General features: G+C 53.9%; 1 protein-coding gene across 1 annotated transcript; it reads right to left on the minus strand.

Annotated features, from left to right (window-relative positions):
- On the minus strand, positions 1–20,587 carry tnfrsf21 (tumor necrosis factor receptor superfamily, member 21). Its single transcript, XM_062467555.1, is given in 8 exon segments — positions 1–1,955; positions 2,264–2,471; positions 6,117–6,382; positions 10,842–11,226; positions 11,228–11,361; positions 12,155–12,401; positions 12,403–12,798; positions 20,175–20,587. Coding segments are annotated over 8 exon segments (1,893 nt in total). The 5' UTR covers positions 20,202–20,587; the 3' UTR covers positions 1–1,725.
- Between the last annotated feature and the right edge of the window lie 227 nt (positions 20,588–20,814).

Raw genomic sequence — 20,814 nt, forward strand, 5'->3', positions numbered from 1 at the left:
TCCTTATAACACATGTTTAAACTTTTATTGGTTGATTTTAAGAGGTTACATAGTAGTAAACACACTGGTTACATCATGTTAAGTATGACTCCCCATGTTGGGGAGTCAGGTGGCTGAGCGGTTAGGGAAGCGGGCTAGTAATCTGAAGGTTGCCAGTTCGATTCCCGGCTGTGCCAAATGACGTTGTGTCCTTGGGCAAGGCCCTTCACCCTACTTGCCTCGGGGAGAATGTCCCTGTACTTACTGTAAGTCACTCTGGATAAGAGCGTCTGCTAAATGACTAAATGTAAATGTTAAGTTTGAAAACAGACTCCACACACCTCAAGTGCTCTGGGAATCATTCTCAGAACTGCCACTGGAGGGTGCCAAAGAGCCAGCGCACAGAGCATAACTGAGTGAGACATCCATCATCGTTAAACCTTGTTTTGGTGGTGCTTCTTTTGTGAAGAATGTAGAATTCTGAAGGAACTAGAAGGTATACATTGTTTTTTAATTAAGTACCAGGAGGTGACAGATTCAAGTAGGGTTAAGGAGTGTTCCACTCAGGTAAGACGAATCCTCTTCCTCCCCAGACAAGAAAAAGCCTGAATGCCCGAGAAATCATAAAGATGACAAACATCTACTGGAAACATGAATCAGTTGAACAAAATAAAAATGATACTCAAACGAACACTTCAATTAGAAGAAAATGTAGGAAACGCAGAAGAGGAAGAGATGCTAGGTAGCAATAGCATCGGACTAACGGGGGGGCAGGAAGCATGGCAGAATGCAGACGAATCACATGATTTCTAGAAAACAACATAAGTGCATTAATTATAATACACATCGTTAGCGTTGATCAGACATTGTGTGTCGAAAGTATGTTTGCATGAAGGACTGAGTAGAGTTAGTTTTTGACAGTGTTGACATACAGTAGCATAAGACCTTTTCTGAACCAACGCGCAGCAACAACAAGCTCCAAAATGTTAAGACAACACTTCATCAACGCTACACTGAGGCGAGAACGAGGGGTGTGTTTTTACAGGAAGTTGGTGACGGTTCTGTTGCTGTTGGACAGTCCAGACACCTGCAGGGGGGCGGTCCCCAGAGATAGGGGAAAGGATGTTGACCTGGTGAGGTCAGGCACATGGCTTCCTGTCTGGCTGGGCCCAGGGAGGAGAGGAAGAGGAGGGGGGGCTGGGTGGGTGGGGGGGGGGGAAGGACTCCCTGGTTAAACTGGCAGGAAGAGTGAGCTGGGTGGACTGGAGCATTTCAGGGGTCAGGGGTTAGGGGTAAGGTTAATGGCGAAGGCTGTCTGAGGGTGGAAGACATGCCAAAACTCGAGAGGAGTGCAGGAGAAGGAGAGGAGAGAGGAGATCAGGAGGAGGAGAGGAGAGGAGGAGAGGAGAGCAGGAGAGTAGGAGGAGGAGAGAGGAGAGTAGGAGGAGGAGAGGAGAGTAGGAGGAGGAGAGTAGGAGGAGGAGAGGAGAGCAGGAGGTGATGGCCCTAGAGCAGCTCAGGGTGATGGCCCTAGAGCAGCTCAGGGTGATGGCTCTAGAGCAGCTCAGGGTGATGGCCCTAGAGCAGCTCAGGGTGATGGCCCTAGAGCAGCTCAGGGTGATGGCCCTAGAGCAGCTCAGGGTGATGGCCCTAGAGCAGCTCAGGGTGATGGCCCTAGAGCAGCTCAGGGTGATGGCCCTAGAGCAGCTCAGGGTGATGGCCCTAGAGCAGCTCAGGTAGATGGCCCTAGAGCAGCTCAGGTAGATGGCTGTAGACTGAGTCCAGCAGCGTCTGGCTCGCCTCGTGGCTCTTCACACCAGCAATCTCAAACAGGCGGTCCAGCTTGTCCTCGGCAGCGGGGATCTCCTCCACCACACGCAGCTCTTCAGGGTTCAGGATGTGCAACATGTCGTCAAAAATGGGCTGCAGGTTACATGGGTCAAGACGGACCTGGCGAAGAACTGTGTCTTTCTTCTCTGGAGAGTTAGGTAGGGAGGAGGACACTGTTACACGCTATGCTCTATTAGGCAACAATGGACTGTTAGAATAATGTCACTCTATGCTGCGCTACTCTACAAGGTCAACACAAATACCAACATCCCCACCAAAAATCCTTGACGGTATTAAATCTTAAATAGATATCTCTAACAAGATACTTTGATGTCAAATCTCTTGTACTACAGAGAGACAAAACATTCACAGAGCAGTTGAGATTCTCTTGTCAGGCAGGACCACAAAAAGATCAGACTTCAGTTGTGTGACCAGTCCTGGTCATGTGACCAACCTTTGGTAATGAAGGATCCGGTCCTGCTGAGGGCAGAGTCTTTGCTGGAGGTGGAGTCACAGCGCAGCAGGGGCTCTGATTCGTCGGGAAAGAAGCCCTTGCTGCGGTCCACGGGAGACCCCTCCACCACGCCAGGACCGTCAGCAGGCCAGGGGGGGCTGGGGCCCGCAGGAACATTCACACACACCATCAGCTGGGCCACATCAAACTGCAGAGAGGGAGAGAAGGGAGAGCGGAGGGAGAGAAAGGAGAGAGAGGAGGGGGAGCGGAGGGGGAGAGTGGGGAGGAGAAAGAGGGAGAGAGAGAGCGATGGAGGACAAGAGAGGAGGGGATTAGATTGTTAACAGGGAACAGAAGAGCAAAGAGAACAGTGCTGGGAAACCCTGTCCCACAATAGTGACCAAATGTCCTGTCTGGGGATCCAGCTCCATATGGCAGAAGAGATGGATGTTGTCCTCTCAGATGAGAACAATCTAGTAGGATGTTACGGCACTGTTTCAGTCACACACACTGTTGACACACACACTATGTGACCCATATGCTGTCTCTTTGACCCATATTCTCCACCGTTGTCTCTCTGATTCCATAACGTCTTACACACACAAACACACACACACAGTGATTGGGAGGGACCCTTCAGGGGCCGTAGGGAACAGTAACAGAGTAACTGTTCCAAGAAGTCCTCTATTGAGTCATGGAGGAGAGAACAGGGGAGTGATGTCACTGACTAGAGACATGAACACACACACACACGCTCAAATCATTAACAGCTTGTTTCTGGAAATGTGGGACTTGATTTAGACCAGAAAGACGTAAGGTTGAATGAGTGCAGAGGAAGGAGAGTTTGTTCATGTGTGAATGTCTCACGGCAGTTTTCAGATGAACAAATACATAAAGAGACAGAGAGAAAGACAGGTAGAGAGAGAGAGAGACAGACAGAGAGGGAGACGGACACAGAGAGAGAGACAAATAGAGACAGAGAGGGAGCCTATTACACCACCTGTGGTTGATGTAAGGAAGTCAAGGGAGAAGGGAGTCAGATGGCTGAGCGGTGAGGGAGTCGGGCTAGTAATCTGAAGGTTGCCAGTTCGATTCCCAGCCGTGCCAAATTACGTTGTGTCCTTGGGCAAGGCACTTCACCCTACTTGCCTCGGGGAGAATGTCCCTGTACTTACTGTAAGTCGCTCTGGATAAGAGCGTCTGCTAAATGTAAAGGTAAAAATAACCCAGTCACGAAGCAGCTCCAAACCGTCTTTCATGAATCAACACGACCCGGAAAATACAACCTCCCTCCCTATTACCTAATGACACACATGAAGGTCAGGTCTGGTTTAGTCAGGACTAACCTGGACTAGTCTGGTCTAGCCTGGCCTGGTTTAGTCAGGAGTCTGGTCTAGCCTGGCCTGGTTTAGTCAGTAGTCTGGTCTAGCCTGGTCTACCTTGGCCTGGTTTAGTCAGGAGTCTGATCTAGCCTGGTCTAGCCTGGTTTAGTCAGGAGTCTGGTCTAGCCTGGTTTAGTCAGGAGCCTGGTCTAGCCTGGTCTAGTCAGGAGACTGGTCTAGCCTGGTCTGGCCTGGCCTGGTTTAGTCAGTAGTCTGGTCTAGCCTGATTTAGTCAGGAGTCTGGTCTAACCTGGTCTAGCCTGGTCTAGTCAGGAGTCTGGTTTAGCCTGGTCTAGCCTGGTCTAGTCAGGAGTCTGGTCTAGCCTGGTCTAGTCAGGAGTCTGGTCTAGCCTGGTCTAGCCTGGCCTGGTCTAGTCAGGAGTCTGGTCTAACCTGGACAAGCATGGATGTCCCTCAACACATTATTGATGACCTGCTATCTCATCCACTCTCAACACAGATGCAGAGTACGCACTCATCAGCTAACCCTAACCCTCAGGGATGATGAAGCGGCGACGACAGCAGGAAGCAGGAAGTCTTCCAGACCCCAGCAGCAGGACCAGACAGTACTGCAGGATGTGACCTCACAGTCAAGGACATCAGGGATAATGTACACACACACACACGCACACACAATGTGATGCGAATCTGGCAATAAGGGGTGAAGGAGGAGGGAGTGAAGGAGGAAAGGGAGAAAGAGAGAAAGTAGAAGCTGATGAATGATAGACTGTATCCTCTGGGTGAATGTGTGTTTCACCTTGTGGGACAGACTGGAGTGGAGAGGTGTAGGGGGAGAGAAAGAGGAGAGAAGGAGGGAGGAGAGAGAAGGAGGGAGAGAAAGAGAAGGAGGGAGAGAAGGAGGGAGAGAAAGAGAAGGAGGGAGAGAAGGAGGGAGAGAAAGAGAAGGAGGGAGAGAAGGAGAAGGAGAGAGAGAGAGGAGAGAGAGAAGAGAGGAGAGAGAAGGAGAAGGAGGGAGAGAGAGAAGGAGGGAGAGAAAGAGAAGGAGGGAGAGAAGGAGGGAGAGAAAGAGAAGGAGGGAGAGAAGGAGAAGGAGGGAGAGAGAGGAGAGAGGAGAGAGAGAAGAGAGGAGAGAGAAGGAGAAGGAGGGAGAGAGAGAAGGAGGGAGAGAAAGAGAAGGAGGGAGAGAAGGAGGGAGAGAAAGAGAAGGAGGGAGAGAAGGAGAAGGAGGGAGAGAGGAGAGAGGAGAGAGAGAAGAGAGGAGAGAGAGAAGGAGGGAGGAGAGAGAGAAGGAGGGAGAGAGAAGGAGGGAGAGAGAGAGAAGAGAGGAGAGAGAGAGAGAGAGAGAGAGAGAGAGAGAGAGAGAGAGAGAGAGAGAGAAAGAGAGAGAGAGAGAGAGAGAAGGAGAGGAGAGAGAGGAGGGAGAGAAAGAGAAGGAGAGAGGAGAGAGAGAAGGAGGGAGAAGATAAGGAGGGAGAGAAGGAGGGAGGAGAGAAGGAGGGAGAGAAGGAGGGAGGAGAGAGAGAAGGAGGGAGAGAAGGAGGGAGGAGAGAGAGAAGGAGGGAGGAGAGAGAGAAGGAGGGAGAGAGGACTAAAGTGCCAGGGTTAAAGCCAGGGTGGTCACGGGGCCCTGGGGCATGATGGGAAGTCTTGTGACTTGTTGACAACTTGTTGACGTACCAACACTGTCAGTCTGCCATCTAGTCCCTGCAGACAGTGCAGTACTGTTCATCCACTCAACACATCCAGACACCAACCACATACTCTCACACAAGTGAATTAAGACCTGAAGAGGTTTTGCTGTTTATTTGTTTTGGATAGAACCCCACAAGAGCCCTCTTCCTGCTTGACCTGCTCCTAATCCTAGAGCTAAAATGTAAGACTTTCAGAGTGAGACCAATTGGAAAACAGACAGCTATCCCAAGCATCTCTTAACTACAGAGTGTGTGTTCGGCTAAGCAGTCATAATATATCACAAGCTACAGAAGTGTCCCAAGCAAAAACAAAAACATTTACTTAAAGTACAAGTACAAACATGCTTACATGATTGAAGTTGTCCACAAGTACGCAAATATATGAAGAAAAATATACGTATCATGAAAATGTATTACATTCTCATTTTGGACACTTAAATTACATGTAAGCGTTTAAGTCTCCTCTTTCTCCACGTGTCATGTATAGTCCTTAGGATGTGTCAGAGACAGGAAGCTAACCTGAGGGTGTGTCAGAGACAGGAAGCTAACCTGGGGGTGTGTCAGAGACAGGAAGCTAACCTGAGGGTGTGTCAGAGACAGGAAGCTAACCTGGGGGTGTGTCAGGGACAGGAAGCTAACCTGAAGGTGTGTCAGAGACAGGAAGCTAACCTGAGGGTGTGTCAGAGACAGGAAGCTAACCTGAGGGTGTGTCAGAGACAGGAAGCTAACCTGAGGGTGTGTCAGAGACAGGAAGCTAACCTGAGGGTGTGTCAGAGACAGGAAGCTAACCTGAGGGTGTGTCAGAGACAGGAAGCTAACCTGAGGATTGTCTTCTATGACGCAGCGCATCTTCTCCACCACGTCGGTGCGTCTGTGCCTGTGCAGGGCGCTGATCAGCTTGGCCAGGCTGGCGTCGTGGTCACGGACCGTCCAGTGCTGCAGAGCGGCGTAAGCTCGCTCCTGGTCCGACCCGTAGCTGCTGGAGAAGGCTGCCACCTCGCGCTCAGAGGCATTGGCCAGAGACTGATACATGTCAACCCATTGACCCCCCATCTGAGATGACACAAGCTTCAGGATGTCCACCCCTGGAGGGGAGGGGAGGAAGAGAGAGGAGGGGGGAGGGGAAGAGAGAGGAGAGGAGAGAGGAGGACGAGAGAGGAGGGGAGGGTAAGAGAGGGGAGAGGAGGAGAGGAGAAAGAGAGGAGGGGAGAGGAGAAGAGGAGAAAGAGAAAGGAGGGGAGGGTAAGAGAGGGGAGATGAGGAGAGGAGAAAGAGAGGAGGGGAGAGGAGAAGAGGAGAAAGAGAAAGGAGGGGAGGGTAAGAAAGAGGAGAGGAGGGGAGAGGAGAAGAGAGAGCAAGATAACTTTTTCTAATATATATCTAATATAAAGCTAGTATTAATCCACCATGTTTTTATCAAGGAATCATGCAGTGCTGCTTGAGTACAGCAGCCTGTCTGATGAGGAGCAGGACACCAGGACTGTGATGATGATGATGACTAACTAGGTCAATCAATGACTGCATATTGCATCTGTCCTCACCCCCCTGACAGATATAACACCACACATGAAGAATGTGGAATCTCATCAGGGGTGTCTCTGTAACTGGAGATCCCAGGTCAGAACATTCAGAGAAAAGTTATTAGTCAACCAAGAAATTGGGTAATTGCCAGACAATGCAGTTTTTGCAATCTGTCTGGGCCTTTCCTTGTTTACTATCCCTTTCTACTGAGAGAGCGAGAGCGAGAGAGAGAGAGAGAGAGAGTGAGAGAGAGAGCGAGAGAGTGAGAGAGAGTGAGAGAGAGAGCGAGAGAGTGAGAGAGAGAGCGAGAGAGTGAGCGAGAGCGAGAGAGTGAGAGAGAGAGAGAGAGCGAGAGAGTGTGAGAGAGAGAGAGAGTGAGAGAGAGACAGACAGACAGTGTTAACCACGTGTTGCTGTCCAGAATGGCTGCCCAGTCATGAGCCAGAGGATCTCCAGGAATGGAAACAGATCCCTCCAAGCCATAACTCAGGAGTGCATCACAAGTTCACAATCTTTCATACACACACACACACACACACACACAGACCATTGGGACAGTTCAAACATAGTACATAGAGATCTCTCTACAGACATCTTGAAAGCTGAAGTCTTCTGGTGGTGTTTGCTGGCTCTCTCTGTCTCCCTCCCTCCCCCTACCTCCTGTCTCTCTCTCTTTCCCTGTCTCTCTCTCTTTCCTTGTCTCTCTCTCTTTCCCTGTCTCTCTCTCTTTCCTTGTCTCTCTCACTTTCCTTGTCTCTCTCTCTTTCCCTGTCTCTCTCTCTTTCCTTGTCTCTCTCTCTTTCCTTGTCTCTCTCTCTTTCCCTGTCTCTCTCCCTTTCCTTGTCTCTCTCACTTTCCTTGTCTCTCTCTCTTTCCCTGTCTCTCTCTCTTTCCCTGTCTCTCTCTATGCTCCCCCCATACAGCAGACTCAGCATGTTCCCATGTCCATGTCCTTCTAACCCCTCACCTCCTCCAGATTAATATAGACTATCAATGCACCAACCTGCTGGCTGCAGAATACTGCCATAGTTCAGACTGGAGCGTGATTATGGACCATGAAACACGGAGGATCTGGGCTGGGCTACATGCATAGACACTAGAGCCCGACCGATAAAGGATTTTTAAGGCCGATACCGATACAAATATTTGGTGATTTAAAAATCCGATATTCCGATATCGGCCGATATAAAAAAACATTTTAAAAATCCAGAAACGCTTAACAAAACAAACTTATTTCCCTAAAAGTAGTTATTTGTAGTTTACATTTAGTCACTTTTAGCAGAAGTTCTTATCCAGAGCGATTAAGTACAGGGACATTCCCCGAGGCAAGTAGGGGTAAGTGCCTTCCCAAGGACACAACGTCATTTGACATGGCCAGGAATCAAACCAGCAACCTTCTGGTTAATAGCCCGATTCCCTAGCTGCTCAGCTATCTGACTCCTGTTATTATTTCCTCACTAAAATAATATGTTAATGCATGATATGAAACTTAAAGTCCTTTGAACAAAAACACAAACTGTACACAACCACACAGTACACATACACACACACACACACTCTACGTTGTGTGTTCTGGTGTAACTGCTCCAGTAAAGCCCTCAGGCTTCTCTGATTCTGTTTTTAAGAGAAAAAATAACTGCATAAAGTCAGTGCACACACACAGACACGGCCCCACACACACACACACGGCCCCACACACACACACAGCCCCACACACACACGGCCACACACACACAGCCCCACACACACACGGCCACACACACACACGGCCCCACACCCACACACACACAGTACACATCTTCACACAGTACACGCACACACACACGGCCCCACACACACACACACACAGTACACATCTTCACACAGTACACGCACACACACATGGCCCCACACACACACACGGCCACACACACACACACACGGCCACACACACGGCCACACACACGGCCCCACACACACACACACGGCCACACACACGGCCATACACACACACACACACACGGCCACACACACGGCCATACACACACAGTACACATCCACACACACGGCCCCACCACCATACTTGCACACACACAAACTAAATCCAAACTCTGGTATTCATTTTAGAAACATTCTCTAATCCTTTTCAAGGAGTGTGCCGTAAATTCAAATTGCTCTTTTAAGTCCGAAATTAAATTAAATCAAAATACTTGAAAGCATCGGGCAGATAAACAACATAGTAAAACTACCAGATTCTTGGTGCACCTGGAACCTTTCACTGCACTCGTGTTTCAGTAAGAAAGGAAAGTCAAACCGAGAGGCTTGTGTGACGGGTTTAAACAGGACATTTTAGGCACTGAAGATCAGCATTAAAGTACCTTTAAAATCAAGTTGTTCTTGACCTGGCTTCACCAGAAAGCCTTTTCAAGTATAAAACTCACCACATAAAATGTTGTTTTTGTTTCAGGACTGTGGGTGTCGTGTCCGCTATGCTATACCAGGGTCACATGGTCACCTGGTCACATGGTCACATGGTCACATGCCAACAGGCAGCAGCCCAGAGAGGAGCCATTTACACACTTCTAGTGACCCCACACTGCAAGCTGAGGCCCTCCCTGCCTCCCCCTCCCCCCTCTCTCCCCCTTCTCTCCCTCTCCTTCCCCTCCATTCCTGCCTCCCCCTCCTCCTCCTCTCCCTCCCTCCCTGCCTCCCCCTCCTCCTCCTCTCCCTCCCTCCCTGCCTCCCCCTCCTCCTCCTCTCCCTCCCTCCCTGCCTCCTCTCCTCCCCCTCCCTCCCTGCCTCCTCTCCTCTCCCTCCCTCCCTGCCTCCCCCTCCTCCTCTCCTCCCACTCCCTCCCTGCCTCCCCCTCCTTCTCCTCTGCCTCCCTCCCTGCCTCCCCCTCCTTCTCCTCTCCCTCCCTCCCTGCCTCCCCCTCCTTCTCCTCCCCCTCCCTCCCTGCCTCCCCCTCCTTCTCCTCTCCCTCCCTCCCTGCCTCCCCCTCCTTCTCCTCCCCCTCCCTCCCTGCCTCCCCCTCCTTCTCCTCTGCCTCCCTCCCTGCCTCCCCCTCCTTCTCCTCTCCCTCCCTCCCTGCCTCCCCCTCCTTCTCCTCCCCCTCCCTCCCTGCCTCCCCCTCCTTCTCCTCCTCCTCCCTCCCTGCCTCCCCCTCCTTCTCCTCCCCCTCCCTCCCTGCCTCCCCCTCCTTCTCCTCTCCCTCCCTCCCTGCCTCCCCCTCCTTCTCCTCTCCCTCCCTCCCTGCCTCCCCCTCCTTCTCCTCTCCCTCCCTCCCTGCCTCCCCCTCCTTCTCCTCTCCCTCCCTCCCTGCCTCCCCCTCCTTCTCCTCTCCCTCCCTCCCTGCCTCCCCCTCCTTCTCCTCTCCCTCCCTCCCTGCCTCCCCCTCCTTCTCCTCTGCCTCCCTCCCTGCCTCCCCCTCCTTCTCCTCTCCCTCCCTCCCTGCCTCCCCCTCCTTCTCCTCTCCCTCCCTCCCTGCCTCCCCCTCCTTCTCCTCTCCCTCCCTCCCTGCCTCCCCCTCCTTCTCCTCTCCCTCCCTCCCTGCCTCCCCCTCCTTCTCCTCTCCCTCCCTCCCTGCCTCCCCCTCCTTCTCCTCTCCCTCCCTCCCTGCCTCCCCCTCCTTCTCCTCTCCCTCCCTGCCCCTTCTCTCCCTTTCCTCCCCTGCCCTTCCAGTGACTAGTGTGTGTCTGCCTGAGCATGATAAAGTTGAGCTTCTCCCCAACAGAACAGACCACAGTGAACTGGAATAATCTGGTTTAAACTGCACTGGGTGGGAGCCAGGGGGCACTTGTTCTCCCTCCTGGGGCGGCCAGGACCAGAGAGGCAGGCGAGTGGGTGAACATGTGAGTGAGATTGTTTTCCACCACCTTGCTGGGATTACACTACTGTTACCTAGCAGCCCCTGGGGTTTGAAGAGAGAGAGGGAAAGAGAGGGAGGGAGGGAGGGAGAGAGAAAGAGAGAGAAAAGAAGGAGGGAGATCTCTGCTATGTGTAACCACCACCCTGCTCTGCAGTGTGTTACAGCCCAGGACTCACCCTGTCCGTTAGGGTAGTAGAGCCACTTCTCCCTGGCCTGTGTGTGCGTGGTCCTCTTGTGGCTGGCCCTCTCCACGATGCTGCTGGGGTCCTGTCGGGGGCCCTTCTCCAGCGTGCGGGAGCTCCGCTTCACACTGCAGCCCACCACCAGCAGCAGCCCCACCAGCAGCAGCAGCACCGTCATCCAGGGCAGGTGCTCGTTGATGTCGAAGTGGCTGTGGGCACTGGGGCGAGGGGAGCCCCTCCTGGGGGGCTTGTACCCCCCTCCGCCATGCCCCACCCTGCCCCCTGAGCCATCCTCCAACCCCCCGGAAGGGGGGGGGGTGCCCACGGGTGGCGCTGTGCTTGCGGTGGGTGGGAGGTGGAAAGGTGGTGTGTGTGGGGCTGGGGGTGTGTGTGGGGCTGGAGGCTGGAGGGGGGGTGGGGGTGGAGGCCAGGGTCAGGGTCTCCAGGGTTCCTGAGGGAGCGAAGACCAGCAGCCCTGAGGAGAGATCCAGGTCCTGCACACCTGCTCTCAGACCTGGACCACACACACACACACACACACACACACAAGGAGTTAAAATAACTCCTATAAAAATGATCTTAACCCAGACAAAAAAACAGAAGGATGAAATTGTCAAACTGTAATCCGCAAGCAATCTGCCTGACAGCCCAGGAACGGTTCTCTCCTCCTCCCCCCCCTCTCTCTCTCTCTCTCTCTCTCTTTGCTCTCCTCCTCCTCCCTCTCTCTCTCTGCTCTCCCTCCTCCTCCTCCCTCTCCCGTTCTCTTTCTCTGCTCTCCCTCCCTTGCCCACAGCTGTGCTCCTGATTTTAATCTGACACCAGATCAGGCTGCTCAGTCCTCAGTTCCAGAGCAGCAGGAACCACAGCTGGGGGTCAGAGGTCAAAGGAAAAAATAATATCTTGAATTGGGAAAAAATAAAATGTCTCGATAGAGCAGCAGCTACGTGCCTAAGAAACTGTCTTAATCTGAAAGGAATCGGTCCTGAACCGCATTACAGCACAGGTGTGAGTCAAAAGCACATTTAGAGTTCCTGCTTACAGAACTGTAATCTATAAGACTGTAGTCCCTCCCTCACCCTGAACTCAATACCTCCATGTCCACCACTGACAGGATTTTCATTCCTAATAGAATCACCACAGGCTGTCCAGGCTTTCAGGATCGACACCTGGATCGTTGCTAATCCATATCATCCCATTACCTACAAACAGGTAGCTAATCACAATCCAAACTGTCCATGTGCTTTTATTACCATCTGGTTCCCGCCTCCACCGGTTCCTACTGATCAGACAGGATGGCACACACTTACCCCTGTCAGCTGGCAGCCTGGACCATGTGGAGCCATCTTGTACAAAGCCAGTGAGTGCAGATCCCAGAGGCGAGAGGGAGGGGGCAGGCCCACAGATGTTATCAGAGTCCTTGGTTCCCTGCTGCAGCAGCACCAGGCCATGCTCCAGGCAGTCTGTGTGCGGTCGGCACCTGAGCACGCTTGAGGCCTCGTCTGAGAAGGTCCCCCTGGCACAGGGCCTGCAGCGCACGTCCTCCCTCTCGCCCCCCCCGCCTCCTCACCCCCTCCCCGGGTGGGCACAGGCTCAGGGGCTGGCACACGCCCCCCAGGGGGAAGCTCTCCGGCGGGCACACGCACAGGCGGTCCTGGACGGGCGAGCAGGGCTGCTTCTGGAGCAGACCGGGGGGGCAGGCCGACCGGCAGGGGTGGCACTGCTGGGCCCCCGTCTCCCCGGGGGTGAAGGTGTCGCTGGGGCAACGGCTGCACTCCCTCACGCTGGCGGGGGTGCAGTGGCGGGACACGTAGGTGCCGGCGGGACACTTGTCACAGAGCAGCCGAGCACCCGTGGGGGGGTGGGGGTGGTAGTAGTGGCGGGTGGAAAGGGGCCCCGGGGGGCCAGGGCTGGGGAGCGGGGGGGCAGGGGCACCCACCAGCATACACAGCAGCTGAGGACACAGAACCACAGACAGACAGTGTTTTACCTGGACAAGACAACCCTGACAGAGTTCAGAACATGCTTCCTTTAACTGGGGCTCAGTGTTGTGTCTTTGTACATGCATTCAGATACGGGCTGAGGGGCTGGCAGTACGTGACAGAACACAACAGACTGTAGGCTAAGATAACTAAGAATTAAGACCTTCACTTTGACAAGCCTGCACTCTGCAGCAGTAACAAGCCTGCACTCTGCAGCAGTAACAAGCCTGCACTCTGCAGCAGTAACAAGCCTGCACTCTGCAGCAGGAAACATTCCCATCCTCAACTGATCATGGCTGGATGGGCTTCCATCATATCTCTGTTTTTGCATCCTTCACCAAGATTAGGAACCCTACATTAAATCTAATTTTAATGGGTTAGGGTTTAATGGGTTAGGGTTTAATGGGTTAGGGTTTAATGGGTTAGGGTTTAATGGGTTAGGGTTTAATGGGTTAGGGTTTAATGGGTTAGGGTTAGGGTTTAATGGGTTAGAGTTAGGGTTTAATGGTTTAAGACACTTTATGTTCCCCTGTTAAAAGTTAGTTCCATACACTATGTAACTAACACATTAAATTACATACACTTTAGCTTTTAACCATACACGCATAAACACACATGTATGCACACACACACTCACACCAACACATCCTTACAGAGTAACTCTATCCATGTTGAGAGGAGGGTATGAGTTCATATTCTCAGCAGCTTACCTAAAGCCTCCCCCGGCCTCTCCCCCGGCCTCTCCCCCGGCCTCTCCCCCGGCCTCTCCTCCGGCCTCTCCCCCGGCCTCTCCCCCGGCCTCTCCCCCGGCCTCTCCTCCGGCCTCTCCCCCGGCCTCTCCTCCGGCCTCTCCCCCGGCCTCTCCCCCGGCCTCTCCTCCGGCCTCTCCCCCTCTGTCAGATTGTCCCAGATGCATGTTGTTCATCATGAGGTAACATGAACAGGGATTAAGACCCTCTTAATGTGTTTGTGTTTAAAGATGAACATGAATAGAGTCTTTCCCACCAAGCTTGACGACCCAAAAGAAACAGCCCCCCCTACCCCAGGTAACACTCTTACCCCCTCACCTCCCCCCCCTACCCCAGGTAACACTCTTACCCCCTCACCTCCCCCCCCTACCCCAGGTAACACTCTTACCCCCTCACCTCCCCCCCTCCCCCAGGTAACACTCTTACCCCCTCACCTCCCCCCCCTCCCCCAGGTAACACTCTTACCCCCTCACCTCCCCCCCTCCCCCAGGTAACACTCTTACCCCCTCACCTCCCCCCCTCCCCCAGGTAACACTCTTACCCCCTCACCTCCCCCCCTCCCCCAGGTAACACTCTTACCCCCTCACCCCCCCCCCTCCCCCAGGTAACACTCTTACCCCCTCACCCCCCCCCCCTCCCCCAGGTAACACTCTTACCCCCTCACCTCCCCCCCTCCCCCAGGTAACACTCTTACCCCCTCACCTCCCCCCCTCCCCCAGGTAACACTCTTACCCCCTCACCTCCCCCCCTCCCCCAGGTAACACTCTTACCCCCTCACCCCCCGCCCTCCCCCAGGTAACACTCTTACCCCCTCACCTCCCCCCCTCCCCAGGTAACACTCTTACCCCCTCACCTCCCCCCCTCCCCCAGGTAACACTCTTACCCCCTCACCTCCCCCCCCCCCCAGGTAACACTGTTACCCCTCACCTCCCCCCCTCCCCCAGGTAACACTCTTACCCCCTCACCTCCCCCCCCTACCCCAGGTAACACTCTTACCCCCTCACCTCCCCCCCTCCTCCAGGTAACACTCTTACCCCCTCACCTCCCCCCCCTCCTCCAGGTAACACTGTTACCCCCTCACCCAGCAGGGACCCCCCAGTCTCCCTGCTGGGTGTCATGTCTATGGGGGACCCCCCAGTCTCCCTGCTGGGTGTCATGTCTATGGGGACCCCCCAGTCCCTCTGCTGGGTGTCATGTCTATGGGGGACCCCTGGCCCAGTCCCCCTGCTGGGTGTCATGTCTATGGGGGACCCCCCAGTCTCCCTGCTGGGTGTCATGTCTATGGGGGACCCCCCAGTCTCCCTGCTGGGTGTCATGTCTATGGGGGACCCCCCAGTCCCCCTGCTGGGTGTCATGTCTATGGGGGACCCCCCAGTCTCCCTGCTGGGTGTCATGTCTATGGGGGACCCCCCAGTCCCCCTGCTGGGTGTCATGTCTATGGGGGACCCCACAGTCCCCCTGCTGGGTGTCATGTCTATGGGGGACCCCCCAGTCCCCCTGCTGGGTGCCATGTCTATGGGGGACCCCCCAGTCTCCCTGCTGGGTGCCATGTCTATGGGGGACCCCTGGCCTAGTCCCCCTGCTGGGTGTCATGTCTATGGGGGACCCCCCAGTCCCCCTGCTGGGTGCCATGTCTATGGGGGACCCCCCAGTCCCCCTGCTGGGTGTCATGTCTATGGGGGACCCCCCAGTCCCCCTGCTGGGTGCCATGTCTATGGGGGACCCCCCAGTCCCCCTGCTGGGTGCCATGTCTATGGGGGACCCCCCAGTCCCCCTGCTGGGTGTCATGTCTATGGGGGACCCCCCAGTCTCCCTGCTGGGTGCCATGTCTATGGGGGACCCCCCAGTCCCCCTGCTGGGTGTCATGTCTATGGGGGACCCCCCAGTCTCCCTGCTGGGTGCCATGTCTATGGGGGACCCCCCAGTCCCCCTGCTGGGTGCCATGTCTATGGGGGACCCCCCAGTCCCCCTGCTGGGTGTCATGTCTATGGGGGACCCCCCAGTCTCCCTGCTGGGTGTCATGTCTATGGGGGACCCCCCAGTCTCCCTGCTGGGTGCCATGTCTATGGGGGACCCCCCAGTCCCCCTGCTGGGTGTCATGTCTATGGGGGACCCCCCAGTCCCCCTGCTGGGTGTCATGTCTATGGGGGACCCCCCAGTCCCCCTGCTGGGTTCCATGTCTATGGGGGACCCCCCAGTCTCCCTGCTGGGTGCCATGTCTATGGGGGACCCCCCAGTCTCCCTGCTGGGTGCCATGTCTATGGGGGACCCCCCAGTCCCCCTGCTGGGTGCCATGTCTATGGGGGACCCCCCAGTCCCCCTGCTGGGTGCCATGTCTATGGGGGACCCCTGGCCCAGGCCTCCCTGAGTGCTGCTGCTGTGTCATATCTGACCTGCTAACCCTGCTAGTCCCAGAGGGCTGGAGATCAGGACGCCCCTCCCCGGTGGTGAGAGGACAGGAACAGGGTGTATGTGTGTTGGTGTTTGTGTAATGGTGTGTGTCGGTGTGTGTATGTGTGTATACATGTGTGTGTGTATGTGTGTATATGTGTTGGTGAATGTGTGTGTGTGTGCCAAGGCCTCTGCAGTGCTTTGAGCTGCAGAGCTGCTGTTCCTGTCTAGAGAGAGGCAGCCCGACTCAGCACAAACTGCTGCCTGCTCTCTGAGAAGCTCAACCTGCAGCAGCGAGAACAGACACGCCCTGGGCCAGCTGCCGTACACACCGTCACTAGCTTCCATCAGCTCTAACAGATAAAGATGTTGGGGTTAGGGTGAGGTTGTTGTTGTGTGGGTTTTACACAACTCTGATCCGTTTAGTTTTACACCTCCCTTACAGTAGCTGTCAGTTCTTGTCCTCTGTGTGTCAGACTGATTGATCTATCCTCTCTTTTCTTTGCACCATATATCTGTAGCATGAAGACGCACGTGGCTCTGTGAGTGACTTGTAAAGGTTGGGTGGGTTACACATGCGTACATCTGTGTTTGTTAAGTGTGAGTGTGAGTGTGTGAGAGTCTACATGTGTGTATGTGTATATACATTTGTGTATATATATATATATGTGTGTGTGTGTGATATGTGTGTGTGTGTAGATACACAGGGGCATGTGTGTTCACATATGTGGCTGCTAAGCATCACAAGCAGGAGGACAGGTCAGGAGGTCAGCAGATCTTCAGCCTTCCTCTGGAAACATGACCCCTGGGACGTCCAGCGCTAGCTGGCTGGTGTGCTTTACATATCCCAACATCTTAAAATAACCTCACATGTGAATGTATGTACCAGAACATGCTACATTCCTGTTGCCATGCCCAGACTGTGCTGCTGCTGTTGCCATGCCCAGACTGTGCTGCTGCTGTTGCCATGCCCAGACTGTGCTGCTGCTGTTGCCATGCCCAGACTGTGCTGCTGCTGTACTGCAAAACCAAATTATGTTTTGTGTAGTGAAAGGTTAGTGAAGTATACAATCGAGACTCTACTGATGGTTAGTGATGCCTGATGAAGAACAGTGGACCAGCATAGCTACGGCATTAGCAGGTGATGTGATGAAGTACAGTAGACCAGCATAGCTACGGCACTAGCAGGTGATGTGATGAAGTACAGTAGACCAGCATAGCTACGGCACTAGCAGGTGATGTGATGAAGTACAGTAGACCAGCATAGCTACGGCACTAGCAGGTGATGTGATGAAGTACAGTAGACCAGCATAGTTACGGCACTAGCAGGTGATGTGATGAAGTACAGTAGACCAGCATAGCTACGGCACTAGCAGGTGATGTGATGAAGTACAGTAGACCAGCATAGCTACGGCACTAGCAGGTGTAATAGCTATGTGCTGGAATAAACCTTGTTGGAGTCAGCATGCATCTAACTACACATTTATGATAGTTGATTGGTGGGGTGTGTGGTGAGGTGTGTGGTGGGGTGTGTGGTGGGGTGTGTGGTGAGGTGGGGTTTGTGGTGGGGTGGGGTTTGTGGTGTGGTGGGGTGTGTGGTGGGGTTTGTGGTGGGGTGTGTGGTGGGGTGGGGTGTGTGGTGGGGTGTGTGGTGGGGTGTGTGGTGGGGTGGGGTGTGTGGTGAGGTGGGGTTTGTGGTGGGGTGGGGTTTGTGGTGGGGTGGGGTGTGGTGTGTGGTGGGGTGTGTGGTGGGGTGGGGTGTGTGGTGGGGTGGGGTGTGTGGTGAGGTGTGTGGTGGGGTGTGTGGTGGGGTGTGTGGTGGGGTGTGTGGTGGGGTGGGGTGTGTGGTGGGGTGGGGTGTGTGGTGGGGTGTGTGGTGGGGTGTGTGGTGGGGTGTATGGTGAGGTGTGTGGTGGGGTGTGTGGTGGGGTGTGTGGTGAGGTGTGTGGTGGGGTGGGGTGTGTGGTGGGGTGTGTGGTGGGGTGGGGTGTGTGGTGGGGTGTGTGGTGGGGTGTGTGGTGGGGTGGGGTGTGTGGTGGGGTGTGTGGTGGGGTGTGTGGTGTGGTGGGGTGTGTGGTGGGGTGTGTGGTGGGGTGTATGGTGAGGTGTGTGGTGGGGTGTGTGGTGGGGTGTGTGGTGAGGTGTGTGGTGGGGTGGGGTGTGTGGTGGGGTGTGTGGTGGGGTGTGTGGTGGGGTGTGTGGTGAGGTGTGTGGTGGGGTGGGGTGTGTGGTGGGGTGGGGTGGGGTGTGTGGTGGGGTGTGGTGGGGTGTGTGGTGGGGTGGGGTGTGTGGTGGGGTGTGTGGTGGGGTGTGTGGTGGGGTGGGGTGTGTGGTGGGGTGTGTGGTGGGGTGGGGTGTGTGGTGGCGTGTGTGGTGGCGTGTGTGGTGGCGTGGTTGGTGGGTTAGACAAATGTTTGAGTTAACGAAACAGGCCAAGACCAAGTGTATCAGTGTACCATGAAGCAGCACACGGACGGTCAGGTAGAGACACAGAGACGCAAAGGGGGACAGACAGAGAGACACTGAAAGAAACAAAGAGAGAGACACAGAAAGAGACACAGAGAGAGAGACAGAGAGAGAGTCTGTGTGGATGCAGTCATGCCTGATTTATCACTGACAAAAGGCAGTGAGGCTCCCGTCTTCATGGGCCACTGCAGCACTGCATAGCATCCTGCCAACAACACTAACCAGCCCTGTCTCTCCTCTCAGCACAGGCTGAACCACACTACCCAGCCCTGTCTCTCCTCTCAGCACAGGCTGAACCACACTACCCAGCCCTGCCTCTCCTCTCAGCACAGGCTGAACAACACTACCCAGCCCTGCCTCTCCTCTCCTCTCAGCACAGGCTGAACCACACTACCCAGCCCTGTCTCTCCTCTCAGCACAGGCTGAACCACACTACCCAGCCCTGTCTCTCCTCTCAGCACAGGCTGAACCACACTACCCAGCCCTGCCTCTCCTCTCAGCACAGGCTGAACCACACTACCCAGCCCTGCCTCTCCTCTCAGCACAGGCTGAACAACACTAACCAGCCCTGCCTCTCCTCTCAGCACAGGCTGAACAACACTAACCAGCCCTGTCTCTCCTCTCAGCACAGGCTGAACCACACTACCCAGCCCTGTCTCTCCTCTCAGCACAGGCTGAACCACACTACCCAGCCCTGTCTCTCCTCTCAGCACAGGCTGAACAACACTAACCAGCCCTGTCTCTCCTCTCAGCACAGGCTGAACAACACTAACCAGCCCTGCCTCTCCTCTCAGCACAGGCTGAACCACACTACCCAGCCCTGTCTCTCCTCTCAGCACAGGCTGAACCACACTACCCAGCCCTGCCTCTCCTCTCAGCACAGGCTGAACCACACTACCCAGCCCTGCCTCTCCTCTCAGCACAGGCTGAACATAGCAGCAGAACCACCAAATTGGCTTTTTAGGAAACAGGGTTAGGAAGATTTAGCACACTGAGTGAGGTGTTAGGGTTATGTTGACAGTTGCAATCTGTTTTGTGAGTTACTATTTACAATTTTGTGTGTGTGTGAAATATCTTCACCGTAGGAATTAATTATTCTTACTTTGCAACATAGAGAGCTTTAAAGAGTCACATGATCTATATGTACTGTATTAATGTGTATTATAAGTATGTTTGGATGCTGTAAATGTTCAGTTTAGGGTTGGTCTAGCTGGATGTCTATCCAGGTATGGCTATATTTTCTGCATCAGCAATGAGAACATCAAATGAATACAGGGATGGGTAAAGCATTCCCAAGAGCATTTACCATAAAATACAACTAGATACAAATATACACATATACGAATCCTAAATAAAGAGCCTTTGTTTGGGGTGGTTTCCGTAAGTAAAATATGACGTGTCTCCATACGATATTCTAATGACGGTCAAATGCAGAACCCAAAATAATGTTGCAGGCAAGTCCTGTGATGCGGGTGCAGACTGTAAAACAGCGCAGTTCTGACTGCATTGTTCTCCTGGTCTGTTTGTCTTCCTGATTATATGATTAACTCATGAATAGTATCATTAGGATGACACGAGGGTGAATTATACCTCAATAACACGTATTTACATTCCAAAATTGGATAATTAGGCTAGGCACCAAATAACTTCAGACTGGAAGAAAAGTATAAAAACAAGCGCTGTCGCTTTAAGTCGAAAACCGAGTCGAGTCTGGTTCATAACGGGAATAAAGAATTACTCACCGCCACCGAAATGTAGACCACCGACATTTTCCTGATGTATTTCCCCAAAAGACTCAGCTCAAATCTGCAAATGCCCATCTCCAAATTGTATGGAAATACGTGTTCTCATTTCAAACGGTGGTACGCCAGCCCGGGGTCAGTACCGGACTCCCCTGGTAGAAACACTAAACACAGGCTAAGGCAAATAACATATATCTCTACAGCTGTCTCTCCCTCCGCCGGCAGCTTCTTATAGTCTGTGTCTCGAAGTGGACTGGCTTTAGATAGTACGGGATCAGAGCTCGGTTCTGAAAGAACGGAATAATTCCCATTGTGGTGATGGATAGGAGAGTGAAAGTCCGTCCCTGATGCTCTGTGCGGTCAATGCAGCAGTCTGGGCGCTGAGCGGGGCGGAACTTGCGACAGACGTCACTGACTACCACATCTCTGCTGGTGCGCTCAGCTAGAGACCGTGCCCGCTTCCGGGAAGAGACGGTCCGGCTTTTCACTGGAACACGTGACGTTGGGTGAAGGCGACAGGTGACCCTGCAGTTTGTCCGCGTGGTTTCTAAGGTTACAAACACGGACTACCTTATAGGCTACCTTATAACCAGGCCCTAATACGCGGGCGCAGAATTCCGACGAAAACCGGCGGATTTTC

This window comes from Osmerus eperlanus, chromosome 8 (assembly GCF_963692335.1).
Source record: "Osmerus eperlanus chromosome 8, fOsmEpe2.1, whole genome shotgun sequence".
NCBI classification, from domain to species: domain Eukaryota; kingdom Metazoa; phylum Chordata; class Actinopteri; order Osmeriformes; family Osmeridae; genus Osmerus; species Osmerus eperlanus.